This window comes from Dunckerocampus dactyliophorus, chromosome 1, assembly GCF_027744805.1.
Source record: "Dunckerocampus dactyliophorus isolate RoL2022-P2 chromosome 1, RoL_Ddac_1.1, whole genome shotgun sequence".
NCBI classification, from domain to species: Eukaryota; Metazoa; Chordata; class Actinopteri; order Syngnathiformes; family Syngnathidae; genus Dunckerocampus; species Dunckerocampus dactyliophorus.
The window spans coordinates 41,209,601-41,222,000 of NC_072819.1; the positions used below are offsets into that span (position 1 = coordinate 41,209,601).

The 12,400-nt window shown below is 41.9% G+C and overlaps 2 protein-coding genes across 7 annotated transcripts; one reads left to right on the plus strand and one right to left on the minus strand.

Annotated features, from left to right (window-relative positions):
- The first annotated feature begins 2,475 nt into the window (after nt 1–2,475).
- On the plus strand, nt 2,476–8,055 carry hmga1a (high mobility group AT-hook 1a). 2 transcript variants are annotated; one of them, XM_054769577.1, is made up of 5 exons: nt 2,476–2,624; nt 3,422–3,520; nt 4,324–4,404; nt 5,217–5,270; nt 6,020–8,055. In XM_054769577.1, the coding sequence occupies exons 2-5, from the start codon at nt 3,437–3,439 to the stop codon at nt 6,098–6,100; spliced, it is 300 nt and encodes a 99-aa protein (XP_054625552.1). In that variant the 5' UTR covers nt 2,476–2,624; nt 3,422–3,436; the 3' UTR covers nt 6,101–8,055. The 2 variants fall into 2 exon arrangements, with proteins under 2 accessions (XP_054625552.1, XP_054625559.1); XM_054769584.1 differs by lacking the exon at nt 2,476–2,624 and adding an exon at nt 2,692–2,855.
- Nucleotides 8,002–12,400, minus strand: smim29 (small integral membrane protein 29). Of its 5 annotated transcripts, none has more exons than XM_054769599.1 (5): nt 12,325–12,400; nt 11,480–11,758; nt 11,377–11,402; nt 11,180–11,285; nt 8,002–9,198 (listed from the first exon to the last, which is right to left on the minus strand). In XM_054769599.1, the coding sequence occupies exons 2-5, from the start codon at nt 11,582–11,584 to the stop codon at nt 9,136–9,138; spliced, it is 300 nt and encodes a 99-aa protein (XP_054625574.1). In that variant the 5' UTR covers nt 11,585–11,758; nt 12,325–12,400; the 3' UTR covers nt 8,002–9,135. The 5 variants fall into 5 exon arrangements, with proteins under 5 accessions (XP_054625574.1, XP_054625590.1, XP_054625608.1 ...); XM_054769615.1 differs by having other exon boundaries at nt 12,233–12,354; XM_054769633.1 differs by lacking the exon at nt 12,325–12,400 and adding an exon at nt 12,019–12,318.

Here is a 12,400-nt window from a genome sequence, read left to right on the forward strand (position 1 = left end):
ATGGAAATGTGCAATATCTGTTTTGTACACAGCACATGGGAATATTTCAATAACAACACTAAAAGCATGCACAGTTTTTATTTTTGATAATAAGTGGTCTAGCTTTAAAATAAACCAAATATGTACAGCTCTAGCAAAATAGTACAGTTTGAGGTGAACACTAGGTGTATGTAGGTCTAATGTACATATGTCATATTTAGAATACAATCCCGATACGATAAGCACTACATTTGACACTGAGTACAAGTACAATATTTCACATACTACTGGTATTTACTATACTTCATTAAAATAATGATATCAATATACTGTACTGTATATTAGGGTTGCAACTAATGATTATTTTCTTAGTCGATTAATCTGAAGCTTGTTGTTTTGATTACTTGAGTAATCGATAAGGAACTACACCAGAGAACGGCAACCTTCACCTTTACTCTTGTACTAAAGAAATATAGTCTGGAACCACGAACAGAAAACAAGTTTTAAGCCCTGTCCACACTGGAACGTTGAAAAACACACACTGTGCCGCATTAGTAAGTAGTTGCATCCAGACGGGAACGGATCACTTGGTGAAAACCATGCAATACACAAAGAACACCTATGTGTAGCTCTGTAAACAAACACGCAGGCGGAACCACGTGACAGACAATACTACAGAAGAAGAAGTCCGTTGTCTTCCAGTTTCCAAGGCTAATCTACAAAGTGGAATTACTTCTGTGATTCATTTTGGAGAAGAAGACAACAAAATATCAGGAGAATGTCGACAGGGGTGAGTCATGTCCGTCGAAATATTCAGATTATGTGTTGGCTTGTCGTCAAAGCTCACTTCTGGTTACGTGACGGCGACGGGTCTGTGACGTCATTGTTTCTGTAAAACCATGGTTTTATCGTTTCAGCCTGAAACGGCATTTTTTAAAAACGGCTTCCAGTGTGGGAATATCTGAAAACGCCGGCTCGTCCTTTCCGTATAGATGAGCAATCTGCTGCTTTTTGAAAATGATGACATCACCAACTCATCACCGTAAGGTGACCTTAAGTGAGCTTTGGCAACATAATATCTGAATATTTAATGTATATTTAATATATTCCAGCACAGTGTGGACGCAAATTTTTGTCAAACCGCCAAAACAAAAAATCAGGAGCGTTCCCGTGTGGACAGGGACTTAGAATTTTTTACCCGTTATTACAACAGAACACAACAAACAGAAATGCCGTTTGCGAGGCCTTTTTGAGTGCTTTCTGTATTAATTTGTGTAAAATTTCAATAAAACCAAGCCCCCTTTAACACAGAAACCATATAGTTTCAGCTTGGCAGTTTTAAAAAAGTAAATTTAGGAACATTTCTTGACAAGTCTTTTTCAGTTTAGTGCAGTAAGATGTGATTTATCTCGTCACACAGGACTGTAGGATCTCATTTGTGACCAATATAAATTTTTTTGTTTGTTTTTGAGGTATTCATGAAGCAAAACTTACCATTCAAAAAACCCTTTTCTTTGTCCATTTCTGCTCAATATTTGTTCTCACTTGTGGCTCAACATCAATTGAAACGCTGCTGCAATAAAACTACAGTATGGGCCGAGGGTCATACTGGACGTGCACACGTTAATCGTCTCTAAAAAAATAGTGTCGTCAAAGGGAATTTCTGTTAACTAGTTATTATCGCGTTAACTTTGACAGCCCTAGTTTAAAATGAAGAATGCAATTCCATAACAAGAGTGGGTGTTTGGAGCTCGCTCAAAAATACATTTTTAGAAGTATAAACCAAAAAATATAGGAAGACCACCACCAGCTACAATGTTACCATTAGTGGTTTAAAAGAACAGGTTGCACAAAAATATGCGTATATTTTTCACAATTAAATAGTCTAAAAATTGTTGTCCAAGCCAAATAAGATGACTGGCGCTGATGGCTGTCACTCATGGCGGTCTGGTTATGTGTGCACGCACATACACAAAATCAGATTCAGAGAAGTGACCATCAATTTACAGTCATACTGCTGTTATGATACATATATATTCAATAATAGCTAACGTTAGTAGCCATTATTAGCTGACAACTATCATATTTAATGCATGTGTGTGTGTTGTAGCTCACATGCTTGGAGCAGGAAGAGGAAAGAGTATGATGCATGTTTAAAAGTTGGCGCCCTCTAGGGAGCCGCTTAACAGTTGCAAAACCGTCCCTATAACATCAAACCTCCGGTGGCAAATGGTGAACGTCTGTAAAACCTATATCTACTGTTAAATTTGTAATATGCAAAAATGAAATATTCCCTTCAATCACTGTATATATATTGATTAGCAAATGAAATGTGCACATTTGGGAGTGTTTTAAGACGTTTCTCTGTTGTATTCAAATACTTTCTCCACAGTAGTTAGTATTGTGGCGTGCACCTACATTTTATTGTGTAGCCGAGCCAGAAGGGGAGAGGGGGTTGAGCCCATGCAGGACTGTTGGTGGCCTATTTATCATATCTCCGCCCCCCCAGTCCTCCTGCTCCCATGAGGGCGGCTCTTTATATTGCCCCAAAACTCCTCCTGACTGGCGCCTTTTTCCTTTATCTGCAGGAGAAGACTCACATGCTATTAATAGGACCACGTTGGAATAAACCGCTTAACCTGCTGGTAAGAAAGACGCTACCTATCTGAAAAAAACCAGCCTCTTCCTCAATGCGGAGTTGTGTTTAGCGCTGCGTGAGCTTGGATTTAAAGGGGGTGGGCTGTGTGATTGTGTGTCGACTAAAAGCGGCGCTTTGTAGGTCGGTGCAGGGCTCTTTAACCGGGCATAAGCAGCAGGGCTTAAAGGGGCGATTTCGCTGTATAATTCAGCCTGGAGGTTAAACTTGAGCGGCAGAGGTGAGTAGCAAATTTCGCTTCAAGCTCAAACCTTTTTTTGCGGAATTTTCATAGCGCTAGCTCCGGGGAGAGGAGGCTGCATGCTTTCAATGAGAAGCCGCCTATTGTTGCTTTTGGCCCACCGCAAAGCACGACGCGCTCCACGTTGGCTCGGTCGCACACTCTGTGTTTATAATTTTATTTTTTTATTACATCTGTGCACACGCATAAGGGGTATGTTCTATTGAAACACATCGAATTGTGTATGTGGTCCTTTGGCGGCGAGGTGCAAGCATGCATGGGCCTCTGGATGCGGTCGGCACATGAACGCAACGCGGCTTGGTGAGGCCTAAGGCTCATGGCTGCACTGTGCACCCTGCAAACCAGTTTGACTAAGATTCTAGTGGCGGTGTGGGGAGCACGTATGAGACCGAAATAGAGCCGCAAGGAAGCGCTGATTTTAGAACAGGATGCGTCACAGATTTACGCCAATTTTGCACCCACCCCCTACCAAAAGCCTCCCCCCATATAGTGAGCTCAGCGTTGTGTTACAAACAAGTCTGACAAGGTGTGGTTTTGTTTCCCAGGTGTGAGAAATAAACATGAGCGACAAGGGGACAGTGTCATCCAAGGAGAAGGAGGAGACGGAGAAGAGGGGGCGTGGAAGACCCCGTAAGCAGCCCCAGGTAAAAAAAAAAAAACAGTATCTCTCAGGTGCACACTTTATGGAACATCTATGAAGTCTGACTCATCTGTTCAGGGAATGCGACATTATTTTAGACTTCCACAACCGACATAGGTTGCCAATGCAGTTGTGCCCTTGCGCAAGGCACTACATTATTCCTTAGCTCTACTTCCAACTTTACCACTGTCACAATATACTGCAAATGAAACTTTTTCAAGTAATTAATTTCAATAAAAGTCTAATAACTCTTTAGATAAGTGCCCCAATAGCATGCAGGCCTCTTTACTGCCATTTGCTTAGCCATGATTGATGGCGGCGTAGACACCCCCCCATTAACAAACTTCCTGTGTTTGTCAGGAACTTGTAATCCAACACCCTTAAACTAGTTTTAACCCTCTCAGACCCACCTCAGGTCTTATGTAATGGCTGACATGGCAAGGTTGAGTCTGGCTCATATGGTCGCCGCGTTGCACCGCGTATTGAATTGCTTTGGTTGCTATGAGCCGCGGTAGTAAACAAGCTAGAAATTCAGTCAGCGATGAGTCTGTGACCTTGTTCACTACTACAGGTTGTCATAAGAACACTCAAGCAGCGTCAAAGTTCTTTATGATCCTTTTCAGATTATATCTATTGTTCAATACCTTTCACTGGCATGTTTTAGACTCCTTTGCAGTGTAGGAATGTTAAGGTGCGTCTGCATTTCACTGGCATTTGCTGAGCGCCTGGCAGTTGCATTGAGCAGGAAATGCGATCATTCATATGCTGTAATTTCTGTTTTGCTAACATCTGTATCTTAATTGTCAGGAGCCCAGCGGGTCCCCGACTCCAAAGAGGCCCAGAGGACGGCCCAAGGGCAGCAAAAACAAGACAACCAGCAAGGGCAAAGTAAGTCCATGATGTCTGCCTGACTTGATCATGTCAAAACCAGAACACGAAAGGCCCGCCAACCACAAGTTTCTGAATATTTCACGGCATATAACCTCTCGGTCAAGGAGGTCCCGAAGTTCCTTGTGGACTGATCTGTTGCTGCGGCTGTGCCGATTTCCCCTTTCTGTCAAAAAAAAAAGTTACGCAAGGCTTTCCTATTGTAAATGCAGTTTTCTTGACGGGAAGTAGCAAATGATGCTCGCTGTGTACTTCCTGTCCTGTCCAGCATCCTGCAGCTTGTCATGCACAGGGAGATGCAGAGGCTACAAGAGTGTTTCCACGCTGACACTAAACACCCCGCTGCCCCCACCCTGCACACAGTCCTAGTTCTTCTCGGCCTGTTGTCTCCATAGCAACAGCTGATTTTCTTCCTCGCCCCAAACCCACCAACTCCCCAGTGCACACTGTCCTCACTGCTACTGTATTTGTGCGGGAAGGAAAATGTTTGTGCACGTTTGATATAGGTTTAGCGGCGAAGGCCAAGTGGCCGAGGGTTTATGTCTATGCTCACTTCCACCAGCTGTCTCTGAGCCACGGACCAGGTGGCCAGCGAACTGGAGTGCCCTGTGTGCAGTTCCTGTTGGCCTTCCAGATAATAGCCAATGAACCCAATGCCCCCCTTCCTATCTGTTTGCAGAGGATCTGCTGCCACCTACAGGCAGCCAGAAGCAGCAATTGAGAGAAATGTCCTGTCATACACACCCTTTTTTTTTTTTTTTTTTTTTTTTTAACATTGTCACTGATGTATTCATTCACTTTTCTTTTCAAAGGCAAAAGCAGAACCTGCTCCTGGTGCAAAACGCAGAGGAAGACCCAAGAAGGAGGTAAGAATCAATCAGACTGAACTGAATTACATTTGATATATGGTGGTTGCAAGACCAGAATTTTTCCACACATGCCTGCCAAAGTCCTTCAAGATGAGTCAGTTTTTGCTCATCGCAAGTATTTTGATACTTGTGTTCATTATTGCTGCGACTTGGCCTCTTTTTAATTTACTTTTTATTGATCAAAAATGGTTGTTTTGTTAGTTTACACTCTTGGTGATGTTTCAGTTTTCCTCACTTTGTATGAAATGTACTTTTGTACAAATGCAATCTAGTCAACACCTCAATTACACCAGGTACATGTGCTCATTCCGAATAAGTTGATTTTATTCATAAGAGTAGCGTTGCTGTTCGCAGCATCTATGTCAAAGTTGACTACTGTTCTTTCATGCAGGAAGAACTTGTGGTTTTGTAGTAAGTCTGCTATGCACGGGAGTAATTCAGGGCGTTCTCAGACGGACGCCTGGATCACATTAGTCACATGAAGCAACAGTCCATAGTTACCCCGCCACTTATTTTTATGAATGAACACAGCCAGTTGGAAGTGTGTGAAGGAAGCCGGATGCCTGATTCTGACTCATCACTCCAGCATGAGTCACCCACCGCTCCCCTGGCTGCCTTCATGCCACAGTGGTTCATCAAGATTTAGGATAACATTGATCCTCTCATGTCAAAGACAGACACGCTGAGGCTTGAATCAGCACTTCTGTTGAATCCCCACTGAGTTTTTTGGGGGGGTTTTTTTGCAGGAAAAGGAAGAGAAGGCATCACAGGAATCATCTGAGCAGGAGGAGGAAGAAGAGGAGGAGGAGGAGGAGGAAGACCAGTAATCCACAACGCATGCTACCTCACTCAACATACTGACTTACTGTTAACCAGACCTGGGCTGTATCTAAAAACACCAGTGCCACTTTCATGACCACTGTTCCTGACAGGGCCCTCGGCCCACACGAGGGCCAACACAGTACATTTCTCATGCAACAGCACTGGATAGAACGCTGGACCTTGCTCAAGCATAGATCTAAGTATCACCTGACAGACAGCCCTTTTCTCTGTCATGATATCACAAGTCTTTTATACTGGACAAAAGTGGGCTCTTAGGGGCTGTGTGTGCGTGCGTGCGTGCGTGTGTGTGTGTGCGCGCGTGTGTGTGTATGTGTTTTATTTTTCACCTGAAGATCGTTTGTAGGTTGTTTTTTTTTTTTTCTTTATTTTTACTCTGTGTTACTTATTGGTTGTACCTGCATCTGAGATGGTAGGCAGTGTAGAATTTTTCCATGTTTTGTACTGGACAAAGGTGACTTTTACCAATACTTGCTGTGTTTGTTGTGGTTTAACCTATCCTTTGCATCGTATGCTAGATGGTGTTGAGCTTCAGTGTTTAGTATGAGAATAGGTCACTGGTGAAAATGTTTTTTTTTTCTTCTTTTTTTGTGGGGGGGGGGGGGTCTTCCCAGTGTCACCCCACTCAAGTAGTCCTATAGGACGTTTTTAGATTTTAGCTTCTCAATCATCATCCTCTGTCCTGTGCGTGTTGGGGGGGAGGCAAGTTGTCTCTTACTATTTTGTTTTTGTTACTTTCCGGTTTCATACCATTTTAAAATCCTGATTCTGCTGCTTCTTTTTCAAGTGTGGTTTTCATTTGAAAGTATCGGGTTCCAGGTTGAGAGCATCAGTGTCGTTACTACAGGGAGCTTTTACAGACTGTTTTTGCCTGCACTCACCCAGTCAACAGAAAGGCAAGCTGTACTTAGTCATATCGGGGGTCTAATAATAAAATCAGAAGTTGTTGGTACTTTTTTCTTCTTTGTGCCACCGAGCTCCACTTTCACCTGTGTACCTCCTTGTCCTAATAAGGCTCTTTTAAAAATGTTTTCTGTCCGCTACAAGAAAAGAAAGTTTGTGTCAGGGAACCATCGGTCTTCTTCCACACACCTCAGCTGCTACAAACCCGGAAAACTGCAAACGGGCAACACAACGCCTGGAGTTTCATACCTCACTCAACTGCTTATCATTGCTTTTAACTTTTTGTGTTACTGTGTGCTTTAGCGTGCGTCGGACAGGTGTCTTTATAAATTGTTTTTTTTTATATATATATATATATACCTGGTTGAAACAGGCTTAAACTTGCTCATAACCGCTCGCAGACACCGCTTTTTTCATGTGTGAAGCAAGTCAGGGAGACTTGTCAGCTTGACAATTGTGTTTGCTGACTGTGGTAGTTTAGCACATTTTTATTTTTATTACGGTGCACTGAAATCTTGATTCGGATTTTCAAGGACAAAAATGCCAAGGCTGGACGCTTGGCCAGCTTGCGCCATGAGGTGGCAATTTTGTCCAACTTCCACAAAAATCAGATATCACAACTGACATCCAGATCTGTTCATTTATATACTGTAAACTGTTGAGGATGGGATCATTCTTTTTAATGTACACCGTATATAAATGTACAATGTCTATATTTCTATGGTGCCCTACAATTTGTATGAGATAAAATGGTCAATAAAGATAATTTTCTGTCCTTTGTCTTTTTTTAAATTCAATTTTGATGCAACATTGCTTTTAATTTTCATATTTATATTTCTGTACACCAGACACAATATACATGTTTGGGATTTGTCTCTGCAAACTATTTGTTTTGAATGTGCACGGTTAACAGGTATGTTTTGTCAGCACTCGTCCAATGTCACTGGGTAATGTACGATGGTGTTGCAGAGGTTATGCTATCATCTTCCATTCAGAAGTTAGTTTCTGCTTTTATTGAAATAAACATTTTCATAAGCAACCTTTCACAACTCAAAGCAGACAAACAGTGCACTGCAGACAAATTTTCATCAGTAGTTTTCTATTCAAGTTCAGGCAGCAATCAGAGGCTCAGTAACAAGTACCTCATGGTATGATTGTACAGTTAAAATAAATTTTCTGAGGAAAACAAACCTCAAAAACTTAAGGTCACTGAGTGATGACAGTAACCTCACATATCTCCAAACAAACCAATAAGTCCACATTTCCTCAACCACAGTGCATGACTTTTTAAAATTAAACTGTTAAATTATATTTTGTGTTTGCAAGAACAGGCTAACAGTCTAGAATTGCTTCAAGAGGTAAAGGAGAAAGGGGCGGGGGTTATCTGGGTCTCTTGTGCACAGTCAGAACGATGGCATTCATTTCTGGCTGGATATGAATCCTTCCTGGTGCCATGTCTTGTGCACAGGACATATTTGTAGCAGGAGTCATTCAGAAGAAAACTGTATCGTGTTTACTTCCACATTGAGCTCTTCATGCCTTCCATACGACTCACAGGATTTGGCAAAACCACACAAAAATCCAGATCAGAGGGCATGGCAGTTCACCACATTTTGTGTCAATGAAAACCAAACCAGAGTGATTCATTCATTGAGTAAAATAAAAACCGAAAGTGACCTGAACTAGGCATTCATAAAATACCCCACTTATTTTAACTCATTTTTGAATGTAGATATGTCCTAATATGCTGCATACACAGATGTCCATGTTCAGTAAGTCTCCCAGCCAGAGAGACGGTTTTAACTTGCTCTACAGTAAACATAACAGCAACAGTCCCATGTTCCACACAGTAGCATGGGTCTGATGCAAATAAAGTACATTTATAGGCTCCTGCAACTTGCATGTCTTAAAACGGAGCTCTTTCAATGCAGAATGAAAGGTCATGAATGATTACTCAACAATAAATAAGTTGAAGGTTCAGAATGTGGTATCAACATACCACCACGGTGTTGCTTGTCGTAGGTTCATGGATTGGGCAAAAAGTTAACACATTCAAAATAACTAGCCTGTGGTCAGTACAGCTACTCTGCGTCTGCGGAGCTGCCGTGGTTTCGAAGCCTCAAGCATCTTTGGACAGAAGAGGGCGCCGCTGTTGGTAACTTCGTGCCCAACCTTGAACAACCTGGCAAAAGTGAAAACACATTATTTCAGCATTTCATTTAAAACAAAACTCAAAACCAGTCAGTAAAACTCCTGAATGCAATACAAATACATAATGAATAGCATAGCAGTGTTTTTGTTTTCTTGGGGTTCGGCCAGTACTAGGGAACACGAGTGGTCCTCAATATCTTCAAGCTGATCTGAGTGCATTATAATGTAGCCCCAAATACAGTATTTTGCCATCACCAACCTACTATTGAATAAAAGATATCATTAAGTGTTAGTGACTAATAATGTTTGGGTTTAAGAATATAGTGACGTGATGAGCATCCTAAAGTCATCCTTCTGAACACACTGGGTAGGTTTGTGCACGTTCTCGAATACGGCAGCACTGGAGGATAATGTGCTGCTGGTAGCTTCACTTCTCAAGCTACTCCTCTGTCTTCTCTTTTGGAGTCAATTTGCATCTTTATTTCTGATATCCTGATGATTCCGATGGTCTCGTCTTAATAGTTGAGCTATTTCAAAAGTGTTGGATCAATCTGAAAGGCGCTTTAGTGGGAAGACCCGACTGTCCACTGCCAACAAGCTGCACCATTGTCCTTGCAGACTGCTGTGGTTCAAACATGAATACCCCCACCCTCCACCCCCACCTGCAGTACTAGAGAGGATCTTTTTTTGTTTTTTTGATGAAAGTTAAAATACAGGAATTTTACGGGAATGAAGGACCAAATGCAAATTGTGGGAGGACAGGTATAATCAGGACTGTATTCTGCCTTTTTAGGAAAGAAAGAAAGTCGGTGCACGGTCAACACTGCCATCTACTGTTCATAAGCACCACGTGCAGAACTTGGACTGGAATGAAAGTAGACCAGTAATTTTATAAACACACAGCCATATTTGTGTCGCAACACTTCTTCTCGCATAATTTGAACACGGTTTTATCTGGTTTTTACACGGCTGCATCATGACAGTCATTTCGTTGACACCAAAGTTGATTTCTACCTGACAGCTAATTAAAAAGGTGCTATCCCTCTCTCTATCCCAAATTTCACTTTTTTCCAACCAAAAAATATAACACCACCACCACCATCGGCTAGCAGACGTCACCAATAGTGGTTTAAAAGAACCGATTGAACAAATCAATGTCAATATTTGTCACAATTCAAAGTTAAACTTTGTCAAAATTTTGTTCAGTCCTCAATAAAATGATTAGTGTCCATGTCCATCACATGCACCTACACAACAGCAGCCTCTCAGAGAAGCGACCATCGATTTGAAGTCATTGTGTGGTGATGGTAGCCTATACAGTCAATGATAGCCAATGCTAGAAACTACCCATCCATTCATCCATCTTCTATGCCGCTTAATCCTCATTAGGGTCGCGAGGGGGGGATGTTGATGTTATTAACTAAACTTTGTTAAATCGCTATCATTAGATGACAACAAACGTAAGAAGTGCGTGTGTGTTATTTGGGCGTGGCTTGCAATGTCGGAGCAGGAAGAGGGTGGAATATACACATTCGAAAGTTAGCGTTCCCCATGCAGTCCCTAACCAAGGAAGACTTGAACCAGGGATTTCCCTTCTACACAAAAAACAAATGTTGAGGAGACTGGTATTCAACTCCTACCAGCCAGTAGATGGCACTAAAGCAACCACCTTTACAACTTAATTAGGTGTTCATATTTAAATAACAGAGTTAAGATAAGTCAACACTGCTGTCTGGGACTGTGAAAAATCTGGTCCTGAAACCTTCATTGTATTTTCTTCTCTCAACTTTTTGCTGCGTTTTTGATTGCACATAAGAGGAACTCGGAGGTGAGAAAGTAACAAGAGGAACGACAGAGAGAATGATGCAAAAAAGGAAAACCACAGATAAAAAAAAATGCACAAAATATTCTTTTGTGCAGGTGTTCAAGTATGACATGATAACAACCCAACACGCGAGACATGCATTCAGCCATTTCGCAGTCTAGAAGTGCAGATCTGTTTCATTCCTTACCCTAGTGTCCTCTTCTCTCCACAGCATCTCTTGCTCAGCTTCATTCACCTCCTCTGAGGGGTCATATGAATATATTGGTAGCAGCTGATGGCGGAGTCTGTCAATTCTGGGAGGAACAACATAAAAGGGCAACAAACATTAAGAAGTTATAATAACATAGCAAGTTGATCTCGAATTGAAGCAAAATGCAACTTTACCTCCTTTTCTTACGAATGTACAATATCTGAAACAGAAGATGGAAATGCAAATAAGTGTGCCATTGGGGCAACATGTTTTTCTTTCCGTCATGAGCCAACTTACCACAGCTACAGCTATTCCAAATATGGTGATGAGAAAAAATGGCACCAACACATAGCTGACTGCCACATCCCCATTGATTGTGGGGGACGGAGTGGTACTGTTCATTGCATATATTCACAAACGGGGCCACACGCTGGGTGCTTATGTAGGACCTTTACAAGTAGCAAAACTCCTCCCCGGGAGACACACTGTTCAGTGGCACTCTCCTAAAGATGCCTCCTTGTTGATCAGGCCTCATCCTCTCATTCATGTGACTCCCACATGGTATCACTGCTCCTCCTACTTGGCACAAACCACATAGAGAATTACTACAGAGTGACTGATTATTATTATGTTAAACGTTTTACAGGACATCAGAACAATGTAAAAAATAATGCACGTGTTAATAAGACTAACAAATAGATAGACAAAAGCACAGTTTGGCTGCTTAAAAAACCTATATGTTTAAGGGCTTCCAAAAATGAGAGTAGAGTTTTCAATTTAATTCAATATATTTTCTTTCATTAACGAACGTACCGCAGTGTCTTGTTCTCGCCTACCTGCTTGACATGTCCTCAATGCAGCAGTGACAGTTTACGAGTAGGAAGCGCAGTCGACAACGCACTTCCGTTTTCAAAAAGCTCTGCATTTTCACGCGCGTACAAATGTGTTAACTGCAAGCTAACTTAGCTTAGCCAACAGCTGTCTTGGCCGTCAGCTGCGCAAGCTAACACGACAGATAAGTTGTTTCTATTCTCACAGATGAGCTCTCACCTTGAAGATAATGTTCGCCTCTATAATGCTCTGTAAGGCTACATCGAGCGTATTGGTGCGGGGCGGTGAAACAAGTTAAATTTCCCACTCACGTCAAATTTGTGTCGTTTCCAGAAGCAGCTAATCCATTGCAAGCTACCTACAGCGACAACAACAGTAGTACTTCCT

What these genes read in the sequence shown, in the direction of transcription:
- hmga1a (XM_054769577.1), top strand. Translation starts at nt 3,437, where the DNA reads ATGAGCGACAAGGGGACAGTGTCATCCAAGGAGAAGGAGGAGACGGAG. An exon ending in GACCCCGTAAGCAGCCCCAG is followed by an intron (nt 3,521 to 4,323) that starts GTAAAAAAAAAA and finishes CTTAATTGTCAG; the next exon opens with GAGCCCAGCGGGTCCCCGAC. An exon ending in GAGGAAGACCCAAGAAGGAG is followed by an intron (nt 5,271 to 6,019) that starts GTAAGAATCAAT and finishes GTTTTTTTGCAG; the next exon opens with GAAAAGGAAGAGAAGGCATC.
- smim29 (XM_054769599.1), bottom strand. Translation starts at nt 11,584, where the DNA reads ATGAACAGTACCACTCCGTCCCCCACAATCAATGGGGATGTGGCAGTC. An exon ending in TTGGAATAGCTGTAGCTGTG is followed by an intron (nt 11,403 to 11,479) that starts GTAAGTTGGCTC and finishes CTTCTGTTTCAG; the next exon opens with ATATTGTACATTCGTAAGAA. An exon ending in TACATTCGTAAGAAAAGGAG is followed by an intron (nt 11,286 to 11,376) that starts GTAAAGTTGCAT and finishes TGTTCCTCCCAG; the next exon opens with AATTGACAGACTCCGCCATC.